Source organism: Acanthochromis polyacanthus, chromosome 19 (genome assembly GCF_021347895.1).
Source record: "Acanthochromis polyacanthus isolate Apoly-LR-REF ecotype Palm Island chromosome 19, KAUST_Apoly_ChrSc, whole genome shotgun sequence".
In the NCBI taxonomy this organism is placed as follows: domain Eukaryota; kingdom Metazoa; phylum Chordata; class Actinopteri; family Pomacentridae; genus Acanthochromis; species Acanthochromis polyacanthus.
The window spans coordinates 31,875,477-31,902,262 of record NC_067131.1 but is presented as its reverse complement, the minus strand read 5'-3'; the positions used below and the strand labels follow the sequence as shown (position 1 = coordinate 31,902,262).

The 26,786-nt window shown below is 40.6% G+C and overlaps 1 protein-coding gene across 1 annotated transcript; it reads left to right on the top strand.

Annotated features, from left to right (window-relative positions):
* The first annotated feature begins 1,614 nt into the window (after positions 1-1,614).
* On the top strand, positions 1,615-19,735 carry asah2 (N-acylsphingosine amidohydrolase 2). The gene is made up of 20 exons (XM_051939013.1): positions 1,615-1,745; positions 2,197-2,284; positions 4,147-4,290; positions 4,893-5,069; positions 6,030-6,157; positions 6,337-6,414; positions 6,560-6,680; positions 7,100-7,225; positions 12,512-12,598; positions 13,000-13,104; positions 13,661-13,742; positions 13,863-13,978; positions 14,987-15,081; positions 15,951-15,990; positions 16,598-16,696; positions 16,919-17,014; positions 17,907-18,056; positions 18,411-18,467; positions 18,559-18,647; positions 19,278-19,735. Exons 1-20 carry the CDS (start codon positions 1,615-1,617, stop codon positions 19,471-19,473), a joined length of 2,205 nt encoding a protein of 734 aa, XP_051794973.1. The 3' UTR covers positions 19,474-19,735.
* The last annotated feature ends 7,051 nt before the right edge of the window (positions 19,736-26,786 follow it).

The window sequence follows — 26,786 nt, the reverse complement described above, 5'->3', positions numbered from 1 at the left end:
GAGGTTGTTCTGGGGGTTTGTGTGTGTTTTTATATATTTGCAGCATTTTCATTTGCATCTGTTTTGTGATTTTGTAAGTCTTTGCTTCTGCATCGTTTCTGTGATTGCAGCATGTTTCTCTTGCAGCATTTTTTTTTCTTGCATGTGTTTTATGCGTTTGTGAGTTTTTGGTTTTGGATCATTTCTGTGTTTGCAGCGCTTTTGCGGTTTGCAGCGTGTTTGCCCCTGTCGGCCACCGTAAAGATCACATGAAGCCTTCAGAAGCTGTGATTTTTAAAAAAAACAACTTAAATCTGCTTCATTGACGACTTTTAGCAGATTTAGTCTCCAAGGTCACGACTGGACAAACAAAGGCGTCTGATAAGAGCTGGATGTGTTTATTGGGTCTTTATTACAGTGTTTTATCTGGAATCGGTGATGAGGATCAGTGTGACGCTGAGCTGCTGACCTTTGAAGCTTCTATCAGCCAGATATCAGCGGGACTGTTCTACCTGAGCGGTAAAACACCTGAGATCAGACCCACCAACACTTTCTCTGCCGAGGCTCCACATTCTGCAGGTGAGTAAACCGTCTGCATGTAGCTCACTTTGTGTGTCTTATGTGTTGTGTTGCAGTAAATAACAGAAGTGACAACACACCTGTGAAGTATCAGCTCAGTACAGTACACGGCCAAAAGTATTCGGACACCATGTGGGCAAACAGCATGTTAATCACATCAGCTGCAACAGTCCGCTGTCCACATACGTTTGGCTGAGTTGGGTATTAGTTGTAGAGAAATCAGTACTTTTCTGTGTGTAAAGCGTTGTAGGATGTATTTAATGAAATGGTTTAAATAAGACAAAGACACTAAAGTATGCGGACACTTTGCGATCACTTCTATATTAATCATAGTAGATGCTTATATTCAGCTGTCCACATACTTTTGACTGGGTGGTTTCTGCAAAGAAATCAGCACATTTCTGTTTCTACTCATACAATACATAACCAAAAGTATGTGGACACCCATCTCTGTATTATATGGAAATATAATCCTGAATCGTCCACATACTTTTGGACGTTTGCATGTAGCAGGGAAGACTTAGTGACAAAAGTATGTGGGATCAATTCTATGTTAATCACAATAAACAGAAACTTGCAGCTGTTCTTGGTTCTAGTGGAGAAGCTCTGGTGTGATGTTCTCTGTATTCTGTGGAGGTAGAGAGGCTGATGCTATGAACTGTCCTCTACAGCGCCTCCTGGTGTTTGGTTTGGGACTTTTTGTGGTTGTTTTACATGTTTTATAGACGTGTGCTTCTTTCTGTGAACCGGAACCTGTCTCTTCAGGTTTGCTTTGCTTCTTTCTCTGGTTGTTTTGTGTCTTTTTTCTGTTGGTTCTGGATGTCTGAGCTTCACTGTCAGACTATGATCCACTGTGGAGGTCCTGGTCAGGTTCTCACCAAACATCTGGACTCCAAACATTCTCTGGTTCTTTGTCTTTATTCACTTCATCTGAAACTCTGAATGTCCTTAAAACGTTCTTTGAGCGTTACCTGTAGAGCGTCATTAGAACTTTGATGTGGGAACGTTCTACTGGTTGAGGAACCTTGAGCTCTGACTCTGCTCCTCTCAGACACCATGGGCAGGAGGTCTTCATCTCTGGTGGTGATTCTCTCCATCCTCTTCGTCGCCATGACGGCCGTCTGTGTGACGCTGCTCGTACTGATGTTTACCACGACACACACAGGTGAATCAATACGCCGCAGAAAGTAGTTCCTGACGAATGTTGTAATGTTTCCTGTAAAGTACCCAGACTGAAGTTAAATCAGTTTGTTCTTAATAATTAAAGAACCTGTTTCCACGTCTTCATTAAATACAAAACATGACTTTACCTTCATGAAGTTTGTTGGTTGAGCATTTAGTTAGAAGTTGTCTGAACTCAGATTGATGCAAACCGTTGTTATTTAGTTCAGCCCAACATTATTTTTTAGATCTTTAGCTTTATTTACAATAAATATTTGAACACTCAGGAACAGAACAAAGATCATTGATAGAGAATGTCTATCCAGAACATCAGTTAGTTCTGAATGAATCATTAATGAGTGAAATCTGGTTCTTAAATGTCTGATTATTAAGTGAAAACCTTCAGCAGCTTTTTTCCTCCAAACCTTCAGATCCAGAACCGACGGCTTCTCCTCCTCCTTCTCCTCCTCCTTCTCCTCCTCCTTCTCCTCCTCCTCAGAACCAGCCCTACCTGGTCGGAGTGGGCCGAGCTGACTGTACCGGACCTGCAGCTGACGTCCCGCTGGTCAGAACGCTTTATTACCAATGCAAGGTTACACTGGGCTACTTAGGGCGACTTAGGGCTAGCTAGGGTTAGTTAGGGCTAGTTAGGGTTAGCTACAGCTAGTTAGGGTCAGTTCAGGCCAGCTAGGGCTAGTTAAGGCTAGTTAGGGTTAGCAAGGGCTAGTTAAGGCTAGTTAGGGTTAGTAAGGGCTAGTTAAGGCTAGCTAGGGCTAGGTAGGGCTAGCTAAGCTTGGCTAGGATTAGTTAGGGTAGGGTTAGGGTTAGTTAGTCCTCCTGATGACCCAACAAGAATTTTATGTGCATAAATCAAACACAGTCTTTATGACTGAAATCTGACAAACTATTGACCAGACGGCAGTCTGAATGACTGTTTGGAGCAGCAGTTAGCACACATGCTAACAACACATTTTAACAATACACACATAGTAACAGCACACACATGCTAATAACACACATGCTAAAGCATGCACATGCAAACAGCACAAAAAATGCTAGCAAAACATACATGCTAACAGCAAAAACTTGCTAACCACACATACATGCTAACAGTAAAACATGCTACAAACGCAAACATGCTAACCACACATACATGCTAACAGCAAAAACATGCTACAAACGCAAACATGCTAACCACACATGCATGCTAACAGAAAAAAACCCAAGGATAAGGATAAACTTTATTGATCCTACAGTGGGGAAAGTTTACTGTTACATTATACAAACATGCTAACAGCACATAGGTACATGCTAACAGCAAAAACGTGCTACAAACACAAACATGCTAACCACAAATACATGCTAACAGCACACAGCTGTGATCCACGTTCATCTTAATGAAGTCAGATTTTAGATTCTTTTACAATAAAATTTGAAGATGTTTTTCTGAACAAACCACCAGTTCACTGAGAAACCACAGAGGAAGAAAGTTCTCAGATTTCTTCAGTATCACTTAGCCAACATATTAATACCTCTGGGATATTTTTTAATATTTGGTCATGTCACTCCCCTGTTCATCTCCCTTCACTGGCTTCCAGTTGCAGCCAGAATCAAATTCAAAACTCTCCTCCTGGCTTACAAAACATTTACAAGAACGGCCCCAGCCCACCTGGATTCCCTGATCCAGGTCTACTCCCCTTCACGCCCACTTCGCTCTGCATGTGAGAGACGCCTGGTGCTTCCAGCCCAGCACGGCTCCATATCTCTAGCCAGACTCTTCTCTGTTGTTCCCAAATGGTGGAACAATCTACCAAACTCTGTGCGTTCTGCTGAGTCCCTTTCTACTTTTAAGAGACAATTGAAGACTCAAGTGTTCAGAGAACACCTAGGCACTTAATCTGACTCCACCTTAGGGGTAGAATAAGTCAGGTGGTCCAAAACCCAGCACTTATTTAGCACTGACAAAGTTTTTAAAAAAAGGGGGGGGGTTGGCAATTTCTTCTGCAACTTGATGGCAACACCTTTGACCAATCACACTTGAAGCACTTTTGCACTTACTACAGGTTTTTCCTGATGTCTGAATTCTTGCTTGTGTTGTACGTCGCTTTGGACAAAAGCGTCTGATAAATGAAACTGTAGAATTGCAGAATTGTAGAATTTTATGTGTACATTTTCAACTTTTTTGCAATTTATGTTCTGGTATTTAAAAATATATATTAACTAATGAATTTGTCATCATTTTTGATATTTTTCTGACAATTTGGAAAAACTGTATCAACACTTTTGGAAATTCTGTTTTTGAAAGTACATTATCAATGTTTAAATACAGTTTTGTAATTGAAAATGTCTTCTAAATATTTTTCATATATTTATTAATCTTCTAGATTCCATGTATGTTCCTCCATGTGATCATGTGTTTGTATGTAGATGGGTTACGCCAGCACGCAGCAGACGGCTGCAGGGATCCACACTCGGCTCTACAGCAGAGCCTTCATCATCGACGACGGCAGCAGGAGAGTCGTGTTTGTTACTGCAGACGTAGGAATGATCTCCCAGAGGGTCAGACTGGAGGTACACGCTAACTACATGCTAACTACATGCAAACAACACACCAACAACAAGCTAACTAAACCAACAACTTGTAGGTGTGTTGTTAGCATGTAGTTAGCTTGTTGACAACAAGCTAACTACATGCTAACAACACACCAACAACATGCTAACAGCACACTAACTGCACATTAAGAACATGCTAACTACACCCTAACTACATGCTAACTACATGGTAACAGCACACCAACAACATGCTAACAACACACTAACTACACACTAAGAACATGCTAACTACACCCTAACAACATGCTAACTACATGGTAACAACACACCAACAACATGCTAACAGCACACTAACTGCACATTAAGAACATGCTAACTACACCCTAACTACATGCTAACTACATGGTAACAGCACACCAACAACATGCTAACAACACACTAACTACACACTAAGAACATGCTAACTACACCCTAACAACATGCTAACTACATGGTAACAACACACCCACAACATACTCACAACACACTAACTACACACTAAGAACATGCTAACTACACCCTAACAACATGCTAACTACATGCTAACAGCACACTTTTGGTCCTAACGCGTGTGTGTTCAGGTTCTGCAGGTGCTACAGCAGAAGTACGGGGATGTGTACCGCCAGGACAATGTGGTTCTCAGTGGAACCCACACCCACTGTGGACCTGGAGGATACTTCCAGTACACCCTGTTCATGATCAGCAGCGGAGGATTCATCAAGACCTCCATCCAGCCGCTGGTGGACGGCATCGTCAAGGTGTGTGTTAGTGTGTAGTTAGCGTGTTAGAGTGTGTGTCACAGAATGTGTTTCCTGTTTAAGATCACATTTAACCTGCAGTCTCATGAAGCATCTCCCTGATTCTAGAAGAAAATGTCCTGTACAGTAACTTCATCAATGATCAGAGTTCTACCTTCAGACTGGGAATATTTCCAGAGTTCCAGGTCCTTGAAGTCCACAGAGGAGAACGACTCCTGGAGAAAGTTCTACAGTAGACCTACTGTAGAACTTTCTCCAGGAGACGTTCTCCTTTGAAGTTCATAGATCCATAGATCAGTGATCTTTACAGTTGTCGGTAGGTGTATTCTCGAACTTTCATCAAGAGGTAGGTATACTCTTGAACGTCCCCTCTAGAAAGTTCCAGAGTAAACCTACCGACAACTGTCCATTAAAAAGTGATAAATCTGGACCCACCTCTGTGGACTTCAAGGACCTGGAATGTTCTAAGTGAGACTGAACTTCAAGACTGGAAGCAGGAAAGGAGAACATCCCCTGGAGAAAGTTCTAGAGTAGACCTACTGACAACTGGAGAAAGTTCTAGAGTAGAGCTACTGACAGTTGGAGAAAGTTCTAGAGTAGATCTACCGACAGCTGGAGAAAATTCTGGAGTAGATCTTCCGACAGCTGGAGAAAGTTCTAGACTAGAGCTACTGAATAATGGAGTAAGTTCTAGAGTAGACCTACCGACAACTGGAGAAAGTTCTAGAATAGAGCTACCGACAGCTGGAGAAAGTTCTAGAGTAGAGCTGGAGAACGTTCTAGAGTAAAGTAGGTCTACTCTAGAACTTTCTCCAGAGGACGTTCTCTAAGGACCTGAAGCTCTGGAAATATTCCCAGTTTTCTTAATGAAGTTCCTGGAGATCATCATATAGTTGAGCTCTTCAGGTTATAAACACCTCCGGCTGCTTCCTGTGTCAGTAACTCTCAGCTGGTTTCCAGAGTATAGACAGAGCCCACCAGAACATGAGGCCCGGCCGGATCTACAGGAACCAAGGAGAACTGGACCACAACAGCATCAACAGGAGTCCTCACTCCTACCTGAACAACCCCGAGGACGAGAGGCTCAGGTGAGCTGCGACTGTCAGACAGGTAGACCTGGAGGTCTGGCATGGTCCCCCTTCACCTGCTAGACCCATAAACACTGCTGGAGACAGGGTGCTGATCTGTTCTGTTACTGATCTGTTCTGTTATTGATCGGTTCTGTTATTGATCAGTTCTGTTATTGATCAGGTATTGATCTGTTCAGGTACAAGGACAACACAGATAATCAGGTGTTGGTGCTGAAGTTCACTGATCTGGATGGAGACGGCATCGGGATGCTCAGGTAGAAACAGTCCTGGAGTATTTATAGGAGCTGCAGAAGAAACCAGCTAGACTTCTTTGGTCGTTTCTGGAAGACCTTTCACCTCCTCCTTCTCCTCCTCCTCCTTCTCATTCTCCTCCTCCTCCTCCTCCTCTAACATCTACAGCTGGTTTGCTGTCCATGCCGTCAGTATGAACCTCACCAACCGCCTGGTGAGCAGTGACAACATGGGCTATGCCTCCTACCTGCTGGAGCAGGACAAGAACCCTGGAGAACTACCTGGACAGGTGAGATGTTCCTGGACAGGTGACTCCTAAAGAGGACAGGAACTAATAAAGTGTGTGAGGTTGTTTCCAGGTTTGTTCATCCACTGTGTCTAAATTAACCTGAAGAGAGAAAATGTTTCCTGATCTACAGTAATCTAACAGTTTGATTTACAGAACAGACAGCTCATGTATTTCTATATACAGTATATATTATATTTATGTATCTCAGAGGTCACAGCTCATCTATATGTTCATACACTTTATTAGTTTATGAAGCAGCTGCAGGAAAATCAGCTGTAATCTGTTTATGGTTATATGACTGTATGTGTGTTACTGTGTGTGTGTATGTATGTGCGTGTGTGTGTGTGTGTGTGTGTTACTGTTTGTATGTGTGTGTGTGTGTGTGTGTGTGTGTGTGTGTGTGTGTGTGTGTGTCTCAGGGAGGTTTCGTGGCTGGTTTCTCCTCCAGTAACCTCGGTGACGTCAGTCCAAACACCAGAGGACCAGTTTGTATGAACACTGGACTCCCATGTGACTACCTGAACAGTTCCTGTCCTGTAGGAGGGGTAATACACACACACACACACATGTTTGTTTTTCTATACCGGTGGGGACTTACCATTGACTCCCATTCATATCTAACTCCTAACCCTTACCCTAACCTTAACCATCACCAAATCAACCTAACCCTAAACAAACGTTTTTGCACTTTTACATTTTTTATTAACAACAAAATGGCCAAGAAAACGGTGTTGCCACCCGTGGGGACCTCATTTTAGGTCCCCACCGTAAGACAAGTCCCCACCTTTATAGCAAATAGTCAGGTCAAAGTCCCCACCGGTATAGCAGAAACAAGTACACACACACACTCACACACTCACACACACACGCACGCACACACGCACGCACGCACCCAGACACACACACAGACACACACGCGCGCACACACACACACACACACACACGCGCACACACACGCACGCACGCACGCACAGACACACTCACAGACACACACACACACACACAAGACAGATAGATAGATACATAGATAGATAGACTGTAGATAGTTAGACCAGCTGTCATAAAATCGAGAAATTACGAGACAGTTACTGGAACAACTAAACAGTCGTTATTCACAGATATTAACCATAAATATTAATATTTTTAGGACCTCCTGTGGTCTGATAGAAGCTGTGTTCTTGCTTGTCTCTTCTGTTACTTGGTTCCAGATGGTTCCTAGATGCTCCAGAGACTCGCTTTGGATGAAACCTTTCTGTGCTCTAGTTTTGAATTCAATCAATCCCAGACCTGTTCAGTAGGGTTCCAGTCTGGACTTTAACTTCACTCCATCAGTTCCAGTTCTCCAGGTTCCTTTCTCTTGGTCCAGTCGTCTCTGTTCAGCTTTTCAGTCAGCTTGGGGTCGTTGTCGTCTTCGCTGATGGACCTACCACCATCAGGTTCAGTCCAGAAGGAGTTCCATGATGCACCAAGATGTTGAGGTAGACCTTCTAGTTCTTGATACCATCAACTTCCACAAATGGAACCCCATATCTTAATGAAACCTCCACCGTGTTTCACTGTGAGTCCATCTAGCATCAGAACGTTCTCCAGCTCTTCTGAGGACATGAACATGACGATGCTGACGTCCGTCCAGAGGACCTTCTTCCAGTCATCTGCAGTCCAGTGTTTGTGACAGATCTGAGGTGTTTCTGGATGTTCGCAGGCCTCGGTAACATCTTCTCAGCAGCTCTTCTTCTCTTTAAGCCTTGTTCCTTTATTCTGGAGACCTTCTCAGATCCTGATCTAGAAGCATTAATCTCTGTCTGGAGATCAGCAGTGGTCTTCCTTCTGTCTCTAGGACTTCAAATCTTGAGGACATCTGCTTCAGGTAGTTTTAGTTTTCATCCTTTTCCTTGGTTCATTTTCTAAGAACCAGTCTCTGTAATCCAGTCTGAGTCCTGCTGACCTCACAGAGAACCTTCATGTCTCAGAACGTCCAGCATCATGAAGGCTTTGGTCCAAACTCTGTCCTCAGTCAGTCCTCTATGCTGCACCATGATGAACAGGAAAATATAATAATAATTACAGATTGTTTAGATTAAAGAGCTGTGCATACAGGAGGTCCTGGAGTTCCTACAGATGGATGTAAGTCAGAGCTCCAAACCATGACGCTCATCACAATATCATCAGTTTACATGTTAGTACAACTGCAGTAGCACAACCAGTCATTAGGTCACACTGAAACACAACTCAGTAGGAAAATACCAGCAAATATGTACAGGGGAGCCACCAGGGAGTTTGGACCCCATGAAAAGAAATCTTACTGGGCCCCTGTAGCGCCGGACATAAGGCCGGCGAAAATATTTTGTGCTGTTTACATAAAACTGTGCATTTTAATGATATTTTTTACTATTATTTCCCATATTTGTGAAAAGGACAATGTGACAATTACTTGGCAGGGGAAGCACTGAACACTCTGAATACTCTGAATACAATGTTTCATTTATTTACTGCATGATTGATTCTCATTCTTCAGCATAAAATTTCCCCAAATTAAATTACATACCTGAATAATACAAAACTTGAACATAAAATAACCTCTTCCATTAAATAAATTGTAATTATAATCTGTGAAGAAACAGATAAAATCAAAAATAAAATAAATAAATAAAATACAAAAAGCCAACTGCCTTTTATGATTTCTCATCACCATCTATAGAATCTTACAACAAGCACAATAATAAAATCAGCTGGAGATGTTAAACTAAGTAAACAAAGGAGGTCCATTCATAAAGAAAAAACACAACAGGCCAGATACAACCTTGCTCAGCCGAGCTTCCTCTTGCACACATATTTACAACTGGGCCTTGCTCAACCTTTCTAACCAAGAGCCCAACGCCGAGCCTTCTCAGTAGCAAAATCATTGATCAGGTCTTTGAAGTCTCGCTTTCTAGCCAACTGACTTTCAGTGAACAGCATGGCAAGACTGCAGAGCCTTTCCTGTGACATTTTGGACCTAAAGTAGTTTTTTTTATCATTTTTAGCTCGCTGAAAGCTCTCTCACCACCTGCAACACTAACTGGCAGTGTGCAAAATATACGCAAAGCAATACACACTTCTCCAAAGATGCTTTGAGCTGCAGCTTACAAATAGCATTCAGGAGTTCAAGAGGGGACAAGTTAGGGAGGAAACTGGAAGCGTATGCACTGTTAAGGTGTCTTACTTCATTTTAAAATCAGGTGTAAGATCACCAGAATACTTTGTGATCAATGGTTGGCACAGAGAAGAGATTTTGTCCTCACTAATCTGCCCAACTTTCAGAACAGCAGAAAATTCATTCACAATATTTGCTGTGGTCTGGAACCTAGTTCCCAAGTCACTTATGATCCTGTCCATAGCAGTAAAAACACAGTGTTCCGAAACACAGTTTCTGCACTCTCCTGAGATCTCTCCTCTTCAGAGGTCTCATCATGGAATCTTCACCTTTTCTTCTGGCGGCTGCAGTTGCTCACCTCCTTCCTCAGTTGTGGGTACTGGGGCTTGTTCAGGGGTGGGGGGCTCACAGGCCTCATAGATGCTGCTGCTGCTGCTGCACTTGACGTGTCTGTTCAAACATGCATCATTTTGACACGGGGGGGCTGATTAAATATGGGCAGCTTGCTAAATGTGAACAGTGAAATATAAAATTCCAGAGTGTTCTTCAAAAATATGAGCTAATATGGGGAGAAAAGTGAGCTAGCTTAAAAATCAAAGTTAAGATCGAGTAGAAACAACAACAGGCTAATGTTCCAGAACTTTCCACCACATGAACCAAACCCACCTTGTTTTTTGAAAAACTGGGTAACATATTGCCGGCCCTTGGCCTCTCTCTCCTGCCTTATCTTTATTTCTTTTCGTTTCTGACTACCTGACTTCTGAGGCATACTGTCATCATAGATATATACAAACACGAGATGTCTCATGAGCGCTGTCAGCCTATGGGGAGCGACGTCGCCACATGGCGGCCATCTTGGGACAGGGCTGCTCGATCACTCATAACATTAAAGTCAATGGAGCATGGATTTTAAAATCACTGTTGATTGCTCAATTTTCAACCGATTTTACAACAGCTTGGTTTGTTATAAACGTCAGAGATGTACTTGTTTTACTGCTTACATAAGAATAATTAAAACCATTGAATTCATATAAAAATTATATTAAGTAGATAGGTAATAAAGAAATAGCTATACACACAGAGATATTATACTGTCAATCTTTAATATTTACAATATTCAAATAGACAAAATAAATAAATGATGATGAACAAATAACAAAAAAGTAATGCTAAAATGAAAAAATAATGACATTTAAACAAAAAAATAAATAATAAATAAAGAAAAATAATAACAGGGTTCCCACTCTTTTCAATAAATCATTTTCCAGCTGCACAGTATCATGTTAAGCTTTTGAATTTATTCATTTCTAAATCTCGGGCATGAAAATTGTCTGCTAGCTGTCTTTTTAGTCAAAGGTTATTTAGTGTCGTACTATTCTTAATTTATGGTTTGTACTTATATTGTAATCTTCACAGTTTTATCCTGCTGGTTTGAGGACTGCAGAGGACCTTCCACTTCTCTAAACTTCAGGCTGCCACTGCAAAAAAATAAAAAATGAACACAGATATCATCTTTTTTCAGCATAAACGGATGTAAATGTAATTTTATTATTTAGCATTGCACTTCTTTATTACTATCAGTTTTCTAATGCACAGATAAAAACAAAGCTCAACCAAAATCAATGCACAACAAACAGAGATGTTGTCTTTTCTTTTCATGAACCCGGTGCCTACATTACCCACAATGCATTTCGGCTGCAGGCTAACTAATCCAGGCATAGATGTATACAAACAATAAGTCTAAGGTCTCAATCAAAGTCTCTTAACAAGCAAATAAATACAACCACAACCACAAAGAATGTAATTTCGCCTAAAGATTAGGTTCTCAAAAAACGTTGGTCTCAGGAAAACCTAATAATTGAAAATCAGATTGTGTTCTCAGCCTTTAGTCAGGCAGAAAAGACACAACTATGCCGCATTTTTCAAAACGAAAAGCTGCGATTTCAACATTTAGCCTGAATCATAGCCACGTTAATAAGGTTTGTAATAAACTAAACCGTTTGTAAATCAATCAAGAACTGAACGAGTTCTGAGTGTTAAAGTGAGGAAATCATCCACCTTACCATTGACTACAGTACAGTGCGCCAGAGCAGTCCCCTGTCCTAAGATGGCCGCCAAGTGACGACGCCGCCGACTCCGTCTGGAGACATCTAGTGTTTGTAAATATCTATGCCTGTCATCACCCTACTCAGTCTGACTGAAGCACCGCGGCACACAGCAGTTCAGTTGATTCAGCAGGACTGAACCATTTTACGTAAAAAGGGAGGGGGGCCCTTGAGAAATGTTTCCAAAACAAATAAACTTAGTGTTACCAGCGCATTGTAAATAATATTTATTTGTGATTATAAATTAACAAGATAGTGCCATATTCATTTTGTCAGTATTATAATTTTATCAGGAGCCTTTCTGGGCCCCTGTTAATGATGGGCCCCTAGAATCCTCCCTCCCCCCCCCCCCTCCCCCCTCCTTTTCGGCGCCCCTGAATATGTAAACAAAGCCGTCTTACAGCACCGTGTGACCACGTATTCATCCGCTGCACTCATCAACTACAGTAGTTCCATGTAACGGTGAAATGCTGAGGACCAGTACATGTGTGTTTATATACACATACAATCTGCTATGAAAGGACACTAAAGTGTGTGTGTGTGTGTGTGTGTGTGTGTGTGTGTGTGTGTGTGTGTGTGTGTGTGTGTGTCAGACTAACATGTGTGCAGCGTTCGGTCCAGGAGACGACATGTTTGAAAGCACAAGAATCATTGGAGAAAATATCTACAGGAAGGCAAAGGTACCCGTCTGTCTGTAGCTACCTGTCTGTCTGTCTGTCTGTAGCTACCTGTCTGTCTGTCTGTCTGTCTGTCTGTCTGTCTGTCTGTAGCTACCTGTCTGTCTGTCTGTAGCTACCTGTCTGTCTGTCTGTAGCTACCTGTCTGTCTGTCTGTCTGTCTGTAGCTACCTGTCTGTCTGTAGCTACCTGTCTGTCTGTCTGTCTGTCTGTAGCTACCTGTCTGTCTGTAGCTACCTGTCTGTCTGTCTGTCTGTCTGTAGCTACCTGTCTGTCTGTAGCTACCTGTCTGTCTGTCTGTCTGTAGCTACCTGTCTGTCTGTCTGTCTGTAGCTACCTGTCTGTCTGTCTGTCTGTAGCTACCTGTCTATAGCTACCTGTCTGTCTCTTTCTGCCCCCTACAGGAACTTTATGCGACTGCAGTTGATGAGGTCACAGGTTCCGTCCAATCAGCTCATCAGTGGGTCAACATGACGGACGTCAGTGTTCAGATCAACGACACACACACGGTCGGAACACACACCCACACACACACACACACGGTCAGAAAACACACACACACACACACACATGATTATTTTTACTGCATTATTGATAGTTTTGAATTTATATTCATATTTCTTGGAGCTTTATGTGATTTTTCTGAATTTTTTCAGATTATTTTCACACAATTTTATAAATATTTTTCATATGTCTCATTAATATATGTATATTTAGATATTTTATACATTTAAATAATTAACTTTATTATTATTTTCAGGTATAATTCATATATTTTCTTTGACATTTTAGAAAATGATATTATTGGAATTTTGATGTGATTTCTCACATATTTTATATCTGACCATGTACATTTATATTTCATTAATATTCAGAAAATGTTGTATCAATACTTAGTGATGTTGTGGTAATTATATTTTCCTCTTTTATTTTCTTTTTTTTAAATTTTGCAAACAAAGTTAATAATCGTTAGACATTTTATTCATATTTTTAGGTAGCTTCTATACATGTGTTTATTTGTGTGTTTGTTTGTGTGTTTGTTTGTTTGTTTGTTTGTGTTTCCAGGTGAGAACATGTAAACCTGCTCTGGGCCACAGTTTTGCTGCAGGAACCACAGATGGAGGAGGAGCTCTGAACTTCACTCAGGGTGAGTTTGCTTCAGGATCACTTCCTGCTGATCTCTGATCACCTGAAAAGATTTCTGTCACGTTTCAGCCTGAGATGTTAAAAACCTTCTGGGATCGTTAGCGTGTTCCTGTGTGTTCAGGTGCTGTGGAAGGAGACCCATTCTGGGATGGCATCGTAGGAGTTCTACTGGGGAAACCGTCCAATGAGACGAAGGAATGTCATCACCCTAAACCAATCCTGTTCAACACCGGAGAGGTGAGTCAGCTGACCTCAGACCAGCTGACCTCAGACCAGCTGATCTCAGACCAGCTGACCTCAGACCAGCTGATCTCAGACCAGCTGACCTCAGACCAGCTGATCTCAGAGCAGTCTGTTGTACACGAAGTTGCTTTGCTGTCTGTTGTAACCTCAGTTGTGTGTTGTTGTCTGTGTGTTGTTGTGTGTCTCTGTGTTATTGTGTGTCTGTGTGTTATTGTGTGTCTGTGTGTTGTTGTGTGTCTGTGTGTTATTGTGTCTGTGTGTTGTTGTGTGTCTGTGTGTTGTGTGTCTGTGTGTTGTTGTGCGTCTGTGTTGTTGTGTGTCTGTGTGTTGTTGTGCGTCTGTGTGTTGTTGCGCGTCTGTGTGTTGTTGTGTCTCTGTGTGTTATTGTGTGTCTGTGTGTTGTTGTGTGTCTGTGTGTTGTTGTGCGTCTGTGTGTTGTTGCGCGTCTGTGTGTTGTTGTGTCTCTGTGTGTTATTGTGTGTCTGTGTGTTGTTGTGTGTCTGTGTGTTATTGTGTGTCTGTGTGTTATTGTGTCTGTGTGTTGTTGTGTGTCTGTGTGTTGTTGTGTGTCTGTGTGTTATTGTGTGTCTGTGTGTTATTGTGTCTGTGTGTTATTGTGTCTGTGTGTTGTTGTGCGTCTGTGTGTTGTGTGTCTGTGTGTTATTGTGCGTCTGTGTTGTTGTGTGTCTGTGTGTTGTTGTGCGTCTGTGTGTTGTGTGTCTGTGTGTTATTGTGCGTCTGTGTTGTTGTGTGTCTGTGTGTTGTTGTGCGTCTGTGTGTTGTTGTGTCTCTGTGTTGTTGTGTCTCTGTGTTGTGTGTCTGTGTGTCTTTGTGTGTCGGTGTGTTGTTGTGTGTCTGTGTGTTATTGTGTGTCTGTGTGTTATTGTGTCTGTGTGTTGTTGTGTGTCTGTGTGTTGTGTGTCTGTGTGTTGTTGTGCGTCTGTGTTGTTGTGTGTCTGTGTGTCTTTGTGTGTCGGTGTGTTGTTGTGTGTCTGTGTGCAGATGAACACTCCTCTGCCGTGGCATCCTCAGATTGTCGACGTTCAGATCATCTCCATCGGTTCTGTAGCCGTTGTCGCTGTTCCTGGAGAGATGACGCAAGTTTAACCCACACAGATCAGAGCGCTAATAATGCTAATGATGCTAATACAGCTAATGATACTAACACAGCTAATAATGCTAATACTGACAAGAATGCTTATACTAAGGCAGCTAATAATGCTAATACAACTTATGATGCTAATACTGATAATATGCTAATTATGCTAATACAGCTAATGAGGCTAATATAGCTAATAATAATAAGACAACTAATGATGCTAATACTGATAATATGCTAATCATGCTAATACAGCTTATGATGCTAAGACAGCTAGTAATGCTAATACTGACAAGAATGCTAATACTAAGGCAGCTAATAATGCTAATAATGCTAATACAGCTTATGATGCTAAAACTGATAATATGCTAATGATGCTAATACAGCTAATAATGATAATCCTGCTAATAATGCTAAAAAAAACAATAATGCTAATACAGCAAATGCTGCTAATATAGCTAATAATACTCAGACAAGTAATGATGCTAATACTGATAACAATGCTAATACTAACACAGCTAATAATGGTAGTAAAGCTAATAATGCTAACACAGGTAATAATTATAATACAGCTGAGAAAAATAACACTAATAATAATAATGGTGATACTGTAAATAATAATTATGCTAATAGCAATACAGCAAATAATGCTAATGAGGCTACAACTAATAACAACGGAGCTAATATTAATACTACTGATAATAATCATCATATTATTAATACTGATAATAATGAAAATGCTAATAATGATACATCTAATAATGATGCAGCCAATAACAATTAAGCTGTTAATAACACTAATAATAATAATACTGATAATAACAACAATAATGCATGAATATGATGTATTTCTGTGTGTTCTAACAGAACCATGTCAGGGAGGAGGCTACGGGAAGCTGTGAAACAGGTGAGAACATGAACATCTGCAACATGTGGCAGTGTCTTACTGTGTGTTATTACTGTGTTATTATTGTGATATAGTTGTGATAGTACTGTGTTATTGTTGTGACAGTACTTTGTTTTTTCTACCTATTTGTTGTGTTATTATTGTGTTATTATTGTGTTATAGTTGTGACAGTACTGTGTTTTTTCTGCCTATTTACTGTGTTACTATTGTGTTATTATTGTGATATTGTTGTGATATTGTTGTGATAGTAGTTTTTTCTGTCTGTTTACTGTGTTATTATTGTGTTATTATTGTGTTATAGTTGTGACTACTGTTTTTTTCTGCCTATTTACTGTGTTACTATTGTGTTATTATTGTGATATTGTTGTGATAGTAGTTTTTTCTGTCTGTTTACTGTGTTATTATTGTGTTATTGTTGTGTTATTATTGTGTTATTGATGTGTTATTGTTGCGATATTGTTGTGATAGTACTGTGTTTTTTCTGTCTGTTTACTGTGTTATTATTGTGTTATTGTTGTGACAGTACTGTGTTTTTTCTGTCTATTTACGGTGTTATTATTGTGTTATTATTGTGTTATCATGTGTTGTTACTGTGCTTGTGTGTCAGGAGCTGGAGTCTGAAGGTGCATTCAGGGACACCGAGGTTGTGATCGCCGGCCTCAGCAACGTCTACACTCACTACATCACCACCTATGAGGAGTACCAGGTACAGCCGAGGCTCATGGGAGATGTAGTGTTCACAGCTGTGCTACTAAACTAACTGAAAATGAAGAATCCGGAAGTCCAGTAATTTAGTAAATTTCAGGTTCAGAAGAAGAACTGGTGAAAAAAAACATAAAACACCCAAACATGAAGTGTTGTTTGGGCTGACGGTTGTTTTCTGGCTGGACTGGAACAGAAACAGACGTTGTTGTTACCTGTGTTCCAGGTGCAGAGGTACGAAGGAGCCTCCACCATCTACGGCCCGCACACGCTCAGTGCGTACCTGCAAAAGTACCGGGGCCTGGCCAGAGCCATCGCTCAGGTGAGACGCACCTTTAATGGACGCTTCGTGTGAAAACTAGCTGCAAAGAGAAAATCTGTAAAAGTACACAGGAAGTGAATGTTTTTGTTGTAAATTCTACAGAACAAACCTGTAAATGTTGATCTGTGAAGCAGCTTTAGCTAAAAGATGCTGCATGTTAGCTTCTGCAGCGACAAACCGTAACGTTACCTTTTTAGGAGTTTTATGTTCCTTGTAAGTCTTTACATCTCTTTGTGGTTGTTTTGTGTGTTTTTTGATTTGTGTATTTTTTTTGGCGGTTTTCTATCTCTGGAGGTTTTGTGTGTCTTTTTGGTCATTTTGCCTGTCTTTGCGGTGGTTTTGTGGTGGTTTTTTTTGTATCTTTGTGGTGGTTTTGTGGTGGTTTTTCTGTCTTTGTGGTGGTTTCGTGTTGGTTTTGTGTGTCTTTCTGGTCATTTTGCCTGTCTTTGTGGTGGTTTTTCTCTCTTTGTGGTGGTTTTGTGGTGGGGGTTTTTTCTCTGTGATGGTTTTGGGATGGTTTTGTGGTGTTTTTTGTCTCTTTGTGGTGGTTTTGTGTCTCTGTGTTGGTTTTGTGTGTCTTTGTGTTCAATTTGCCTGTCTTTGTGGTGGTTTTTCTCTCTTTGTGGTGGTTTTGTGGTGGGGTTTTTTTCTTTGTGATGTTTTGTGGTGGTTTTGTGTCTCTTTGTGGTGGTCTTGTGTTGGTTTTGTGTCAAATTCAAAATGAACTACTGATCCAAACTCATCAGTAATATTTACAGGTCAGGCAGATACCCAAACATGAAGAATTTCAGCACCAGTAGGAGATGAATTCTCAATCCGATCTGAACAAACACTCATGGAAATGCTTAATTTCAGTGACTAACAAACATCCTGAATCTGCTGGTGTTTCCAGGACCGAGTGTCGGAGCTGCCGGTCGGTCCTGAGCCGCCGTTCTTCACGAAGAACCTCGTTAGCCTGCTGCCTGCAGCGTCGATTGATAGGAAACCAGACAACACCAGCTTTGGAGAGGTTCTGCAGCAGGTGTATCCCGTTTACCGACAGGTAGGACTCAGCTGTGGCGTCCGTCACGATTCAGGACTCATTCAGAACTCTGAGGTTTAGTCAATCATAATGCTGAAAATGAGCCGATCAGATCAGCAGGAGATAATAAACTGCACCAAAAATTATCTGAAAACTATGACTAGACGGACTTTTACAGCAGTTTGGTTCCACAAACTAAAATGTCCAGAAGACTAAAGATAGCTGAGCAGCAGATGGTTCCGTCTACGTCCACTGATGGTCAGTCCAACCATCTGCAGGTTTCATTCAGACCTTAAACTCAGAGAATCCACCCATACGCTGCCGACACTCTGCTCCTTTTATGTGAACAGGTCTGAAGTCTTCTTGTGTTTCCAGGGGGATGTTGTGTCGGTTACGTTCGTGGCAGGAAACCCGAGACACTCCGGAGACATCGTAAGGCCTTTCTGTCTCTTCCTTTAGTTGTGGTTGTGTTCCTGGATTTATTTCCGCTCTCTCACCTGATCGTTCTCCATGTTTGTTGCAGAGGGACAAAACTTTTGTAACTGTGGAGATCTTGGACAACAGAACAGAGACGTGGGAGGTGGTCCACACTGATGCATCATGGGAGACCAGGTAGGTGGACGTCAGGACAGCAGAGCTGAGAGAGACACGATCACAAGGTGTTCCTGATGGTGGTTTGTGTTTCCGGGGTGGTTTATCTGTCTTTGTGTCTTTTTGTGCTGGTTTTGTCTCTGTGGTTATTTTGTGTGTCTATGTTAGTTTTGTGTCTGTGATGATTTAGTGTATTTTTGTGGTGGTTCTGTGTGTCTTTGTTGGTTCTGTGTCTGATGGTTTTGTGTCTTTTTGTGCTGGTTTTGTGTGTCTTTGTTGGTTCTGTGTCTGATGGTTTTGTGTCTTTTTGTGGTGTATATGTCTCTCTTTGTTGTGGTTTTGTCTCTGGTTATTTTGTGTATCTGTGTTAGTTTTGTGTCTTTGTGATGATTTAGTGTATTTTTCTGGTGGTTCTGTGTGTCTTTGTTGTGGTTTTGTCTTTGTGCTTGCTTTGTGGGTCTTTGTAGGTTTCTTTGTGGTTACTCATCTTTAAAAGAGGCTCAACACATCGAGGACAGCAGACCTCAGTGAGAACATCAGAAGGTGTTCCTGATGTTCCTCTAGAAACCTAAACTGGTTCTAGAGGTGTTGCTGCTGAGGTCGACCGTCAGCGTCAGTCTTTACGTCACTAAGCGTGGTCTCTATCTGCAGGTTCCATTGGCTGAAGGGTTCCAACCAGCAGAGCAACGCCACCATCCAGTGGTTCATCCCTCCATCGGCGCCCAGCGGCTCCTACCGGATCCGACACTTTGGACACTACAAAGCTTGGAAGGGCTTCCAAACCGTCATCTCTCCATACGAAGGATCGTCCGATGTCTTCAGAGTCGCCTCCAGCTTCTACTACTAGTGACATCACCAGAGGCCACGCCCCCTGACCACCAGAACAGGAAGTCTGTGTTTCCATCAGAAGCTGTTAGATGGAGGTTAAAGGAGAATGTTTATGAAAAAATATGTTTAGACTCAAATTTAAAGAAACGGTAAACTGTACATTATTAAAGTTCTGGAGATATTAACTGTACATTAATAATAAATTATTGTGTAGAAGAAATGAATGGAAAATAAAAAACCTTTAAATATTTACTCCGCTAAGGAGCGGCGGAGTTATGTGATGATTGGCGTACGTTTGTCCGTGAATCTGTCTGTGTGCAACATCACTCAAAAATTCTCAGGGAAAGTCAGAAATGACACAAGGACAAAGTGATCAGATTTTGGCACTGATGCGGTTTATAATGTGGATCCACGGCTTTGTTCAGGATTTCCCATTACCAGATAGAGCTGCCGGCACGGCGTCACCTGCTGACCATCACATGATTGATCCCACTACAAACTGACTGTGATTATCAGTTGGAAAGGAACACATGATTAAACTGTGGGTGTTTCTGAGTCCCATCAATTCCGGCCGACCGCTACATATTTTGGCCACGCGATGGAGCAAACCCCAGCCAGACACGTTGAGTTCAGCCGTCAGCCTTATTTTGAACACAAATTCGCCTTTCTGTCCTTCACTCATGTCTTCAGGAAACACCGTCAGAGCTCGTCTCCATTCCAGCTGATTCTAAGTTCAGACACATCCTTGATAGACAGCAACAGTGGAACCGTTTTCTTTCATGTTTACGGGAATTTTGGGACCTTTCGGCAGCGTCTTTTACATGTCAAGAAACCTCTTCTTAGGGAAACACTTCCTGTGCCGCTGGAATGGTTACAGAATAAAAGCTAGTAGCATTCAAAATACGCCTTCAAAATAAAAGCATTGAGGGAAAGGTTATTTTAACATGAGCAAAACAAAGGCTTGCCAAAACTGATGAACTGATCAACAGACCTTTATAAGGGTAATTTACACGCAAGTATAAACACATAATGTGCACACGCATAACACATGCCTGTACTCAGTACCAGTGATGTCGGTAACGCGCTACTTAGTAACGCGTTACTCTAACCTGACCCCTTTTGTCAGTAACGAGTAATGTAACTCGTTACTATTTCCAAATCAGTAATCAGATTAAAGTTACATATATCCAAGTCACTTTGAGTTACTATTTTGCCATTTTCCTTAGTAAAAATTATTCTTTTTGCTTTCTTCTTGCGTTTCGGGGAGTGACATCACGTACGCGACAAGTCACGTTTTCAGCATGAGGACAGCTCACGTGTAACCGCAGCGGCACAAACGTAAACAGCAATGGAGGGAGGAGAGAGATGCGCCTTTTCTACCTGGAAATACAGCCATTATTTTGAGTTCGTGTCAGCTAAAGACAATAATATTAAGGTTCGTTGTACACTCTGTGCTTGCAACAAAATACTGTCAAGCTTCAAAAACGCAACGTCTAATTTAAAGAAACATTTAGAGTCGCAGCACAGCACAGTCAAGTTGACACCAGGTGGTGTTAAGCAGAGAGCTGCGAGCAAAGCCACGGCCTCAACTTCTGCAGGAGGGGACCCGCCACCCAAACAACAAAAGCTGGACTTCGGCGCAAAAGCAGTAAGTGGGGGAGAGTTGAAGAAATTGGTCGGGCGGTATGTTGTCGAGGAAATGCTGCCCTTAAACACGGTTGACTCGCCCTCGTTTCGTGCCACAAGATTCCTACTACTATCAATGCCGAGCTGCCTCACAGAACATCTTTTTCTTCCTACCTGGAGAAGGAGTATGCAGAGATGGAGAGAAATCTGAAGGACGCGCTGTGTGAGGTCGACTTTGTGTCAACTACTGCGGACATTTGGACTGCTAGCAACAGAAGCTATATGGGAGTAACGCTCCACTGGATCAGTAGATCCACATTAGAGCGCAACAAGGCTGCATTGGCATGTAGGAGAATTCGCGGTAGGCACACTTATGATGTTATTGGTGCAGAAATCGAAAAGATTCACTCTTCATATGGACTACTTAACAAAGTAGTTGCAACAGTGACTGATAACGGATCCAACTTTGTCAAGGCATTTAAAGTTTATCAGCCTGTCACAGAGTCCGATGATGAGACGGAGGAGGAAGAGTCCACTCCCACAAGTGATGATGTCACTTTTTTAGATCTGTCAGCAATCCTCTCAGACGAGAATGAAAGTGATGGCCAGCTGTCTCTTCCCCCTCACCACAGATGTGCTTCACACACCATCAACATAATTTCCACAACTGATGTGGAGAAATATTTAAGTTCCAATGCAGAGAGCAGGGCGGTGTATAGGAGTAGCACAGCAAAATGCACAGCTCTTTGACCAAATCAAGCAGATCTACTCTTGCATCAGAAACAGTAGAGGAAGTCACTAAAAGAAAGCTCCTCGTACCGACATCCACAAGGTGGAATTCCTTTTTTGATGCTGTGAAGAGAATCACAGAAATCCCCATGAATGAGCTGAATACTCTTTGCAACAAGATGGGAGTTAAGAGCTTCAAAGACATAGTACCAGTTTCTGCACGAGTACTGCACCGCCATGAAGCCTCTAACTGCAGCACTGGATATTTTACAAGGTGACTGTCCTTATGGGACTTTACTCCCCACACTTGAAGTTCTGATGCAGAAGACCCTGGCTTTCAGAGATGCTCTCTCCAGGATGACTGCAGGCCTTCCAGATGCCATAGTGCAGGTATCCATCTTTAAGCTAGTTTGAACTTCTTGCATCACACTATTTATGAACATGGAACAGAATTCATTATCACTGCAAATTAATAGTAAGACAAATAAAAATGTCATTAAGTAACCTTAAACAATATTAAATCCATAATATTGATTCCACATTAGACATGGTTTGCAAGTAATTCAATTACATAATAAATAGTAGGCCTTGTAGGCTACAACAAGGTAATACTAATAAGCACATCAATGATATTTTTCAGTCTATCCAAACCCGTTTTGCCAGTGTGCTGGACAACAAAGATGCCCTTCTTGCAGCTGCCAGTTGTCCAAAATTCAAACTCAGATGGCTGAGAGATGAAGGTAGGAGGGAACAAGTAAAGGAACTTCTGACAGCAGAGTGTTGCACAACTGCTCCTGCAGCACAGAGCCCTGCCAGTGTGCCCGCTACGTCTGCCAGCCTGGGTGAGATGGACTTTTTTACTTTTGAGGCAGAGACAGAGGAGACCTACTCGGCAGAAAAGGAGGTCATGGACTATCTGAGATCAGGCTATGATCTTCAGATTCTGCATCAGTTTCCAAACATTAGGAACATTTTCTTGAAGTATAACACTCACACCCCATCAATCGCTCCTGTGGAGCGGCTTTTCAGTCTGGGAGGTTTGGTCCTCACACCCAGAAGAAATAGACTTTCAGACAAGAGGTTTGAGAAGCTTCTGTTAATGAGATACAACCACTGGTTTACTCGCCCTGATCCACTGTTTCACCCATAAAATGAGATTAGGCCAAACTAACAACATTAGACAGGATATCAACCTGCATGTAGTGTTATTACTGTTTTGTTTGTAAAACCACTCCTTGCTGCTCTAATGCTGTGAAAATCAGGTTCAGTGTTTAAAACAATTTAATAGTTACAATTAAACAATGTAGATTAAAAATAGTATGTTATGCCATTACAGTGTTAACAGTTAAATATGCGAAGTCCAGAAAGACTGTCTTTATTTCATATTATATAAAAAGTATTTACGTCAAGTCAAGAAAGACCGTCTTTATTTTATAAAAACATATTTTTTTCAGGAAATAGTATTTAAGTTAAACTTATAAATGTGAGGAGATACATTGTTTACTTGACGTTACTGTTAAAAATACACTTCTAATAAAGTGAATGACAAAACCGGTTGTGATGTTTTTTTTTATTGAGGCGGGTTGTCAGCAGCTGCTGAATGTAACTTATGAAGTAACTATTAATCTAACTTAGTTACTTTTAAAATTAAGTAACCAGTAAAGTAGCTAAGTTACTTTTTAAAGGAGTAATCAGTAGTCAATAATCAGATTACTCTTTCAAGGTAACTGTGGCAACACTGCTCCGTACAAGGTCAGTTTTTATTAAAGATTTAATTCGTCGGAAATATACGTGAACTGAGCAGCCTTGGAGGAGGACTGGACTCTCTGAGTGATATTCTTGTTGTTAGTTTGAACCTTTCGAAAGTCTGAGGACTGAAATTTAAGAAGTTCCTGAGTAGTTCTCTGTTAGTTTGAACCTTCAGACAGTCTGAGGACTGAAGTTTTAGAAGTTTCTCAGTACTTGTGTGTTAGTTTGAACTTTGTGGTGAACAGAAGCCTTAAAACTTGTGACCATGAGTCTTGATTTCACATTTAGACCATCCATCTGAGTTCTTCTTCAGAAATCCTGAACAAACTTTGATTCTCTTCACTGAACAGTAAAGTTTGTGGAGATCAGAAGGTAACATTAGTTTGATCGATGCCTTCAACTACTAGTAGACTTTATCTGGAAAGCAGTTTTCTGAAATGAGCTCTTAGTAAATCTGTCCACAGTCAAACCAAGAACACAGAAAGAGGAAATGTTTGAAGAAACAACTTGATGTTTTCATTTCAGACTAGAAAACGCTTTAAGACCTTTATCTGTTTTTGCTCTTTTTCATCGTTTTATCGTCTCTTCTGTTTAATTTGATCTTCTAAAGTCTAACTGGTGTCTTTTACAATGTTTTGTCTTTAGTGAAGGAAATTTAGTTTAAAGTTGAAGCAGAAAGTTAACAGAGAAAGTCTGTTTCTGTCTGTTTCTAGTTGTTTTGTGTCTCTTTGTGTCTTTTTTCTGTTCTGTGTTTCTTTGTAGTATTTTTGTTTTGTGTCTGTGCTTGTTTTTAGTCTCTTTGTGTTTTTTTTCATCTTGCATGTCTTTGCTCATTTTGTGTCTCAAATTGTTTGTTTTTAATCTCTTTGTGGCCATTTTTAGGTTTCATTTGTGTGTTGTTGTTTGTTTTTTGCTATTTGTTTGTGTCTGTCTGTGGTTGTTTCTCATCTTTTTGGGGTTACTTTGCATGTCTTTGATAATTTTGTGTCTCATTTGTTTCTTTAGATGTTTTTTCTGATCAGTTTGTGTTTCTTTGTGGTCTTTTTCCATCTTGTTGTGGTTATTCTTTTCGGCCGTCTTGTGTCTCTCTTTGTCTTTGCAGATCTTTTTCTCTGCTTGTTTTGTGTCTCTTTCTAGTTGTTTTTGGTCTTTCTAGTTGTGTTGCTTTGTAGGTGTTTGTCCCTTTTTGTGTGTTTTCTCAGGACCTCACAGACAGTAAAACACTTCATAGAATGTAAAATAAACCCATTACATAAAAACAGACTGCTGAAAACTTGCAGTCTTACATTGTTTACAGGAAGATGTTTTTATTTGTTTAGGCCGGCTTGAATTGTGTGAGACAGTGTATTGTTCTTTTGTTATTTTGTGTGCAGCTTCATTTGTTCAGGTTCTCGTCGTTTACTGCTGGTAAAAGGATCTCCACCTCCTCACCACTCACAGCTGATTCTGTCTGATGGAGAGCGTGTGGCCACAGGATGGAAGAGGAAATTAATGTGGGATGTGTTGACTTACTGAGTTCTCATCCTGAACTTTCAGTTACTGTGAAATAACAAGCTCCTCTGTATTTAATGGACAAACTAAAGTGCTTTTTTGTCTGCATTAAATCCACTCTTCTTTGTTTATTCTGAACACTGTGCAGGAATAAAAAGAATGAAATCCCTTCAGCACAATCCCCTCTGACACATAAACTGACATTTGAATGAAAGAATGAATCATGACAGAAATATTTCCAGTAATTAGACCGGACGCCATAGTATAGTATGGCATAGAGCAGTTTTCTTTGAAAAAAACACCATAGTATAGTATGTAAAAAAAAAAAAAAATGTGATTTTTGTTCACATGTGGTAAAAACATGCCATATGATGAAATAATGTTAGGTAGGCCATGAAAAACACTATAGAGCAGTTTTCTATGAAGAAAAAAATCATCATGAATTTTGTTCAAAAAAATGTCATTGTATCGTATGTAAAAAAAAAATGTGATTTTTGTTAACATGTGGTAAAAACATGCCATATGATGAAATAATGTTAGGTAGGCCATGAAAAACACTATAGAGCAGTTTTCTATGAAGAAAAAAATCATCATGAATTTGTTCAAAAAAATGTCATTGTATCGTATGTAAAAAAAAAAATGTGATTTTTGTTAACATGTGGTAAAAACATGCCATATGATGAAATAATGTTAGGTAGGCCATGAAAAACACTAGAGAGCAGTTTTCTATGAAGAAAAAATCATCATGAATTTTGTTCAAAAAAATGTCATTGTATAGTATGTAAAAAAAAAAATGTGATTTTTGTTAACATGTGGTAAAAACATGCCATATGATGAAATAATGTTAGGTAGGCCATGAAAGACACTGAAGAACAGTTTTCTTTGAAAAAAGCTCATCATGAATTTTTATCCAAAAAAACGCCATAGTACAGTATGTAAAAAAAATGTGATTTTTGTTAACATGTCGTAAAACATGCCATATGATGAAATAATGTAAAGTATGCCACGAAAAACACTGAAGAACAGTTTTCTACAAAGAAAAAAATCATCATGAATTTTGTCCAAAAAACGCCATCGTATAGTATGTAAAAAAATTTGATTTTTGTTAACATGTCGTAAAAACATGCCATATGATGAATAATGTTAAGTAGGCCGTGAAAAACACTGAAGAAACAGTTTTCTTTAAAAAAAAAAAATCATCATGAATTTTGTCCCAAAAAAACACTACAGCATACTATACTATGTATACTAAACTAAATGTATACTAAACTTTAGTATGTCATCCAAAATGTCACTAAAACGTCATAGTTTAGTCGGTCTAAACTATGACGTTTTAGTGAACTGAGCAGCCTTGGCAGACTACTGCACTCTCTGATTGCTTTTCTAGTCTAACATGAAGCAGCACTTTGTCATCTCATTACTCTGTTGGAGACACTGTGGTTGTCTGATGTCTCCTTTTAGGTGTTTTGTCTCTTTCTTTCAGGTGTTTTGTATTCTTGTCCAAGTTATGAGGTCTCTTTATGGTTGTTTTGTGTTTTTGCCTCTGTAGGTGAAACCACCACAAACACACCTGGCTAGTCATCTGTGACAGAAAAAGACGACAAAGATTTAGTTTCTCATCAAATAAAAACAACAAAACGGTTCATAGCAAAAATATTTATTCTCATCCTGTTGGTATAGAAATGTATCAAGCAGAGCAGATTCTTTCCCCAAAAGGTCACAGAGGACATGGAGTTC

Bases quoted from the DNA above. Each gene is read 5' to 3' on its own strand.
- asah2 (XM_051939013.1), top strand. From the start codon at position 1,615: ATGGGCAGGAGGTCTTCATCTCTGGTGGTGATTCTCTCCATCCTCTTC. The intron at 6,681-7,099 runs GTGAGATGTTCC...TGTGTGTCTCAG, and splicing joins CTGGAGAACTACCTGGACAG to GGAGGTTTCGTGGCTGGTTT. The intron at 12,599-12,999 runs GTACCCGTCTGT...TGCCCCCTACAG, and splicing joins ATATCTACAGGAAGGCAAAG to GAACTTTATGCGACTGCAGT.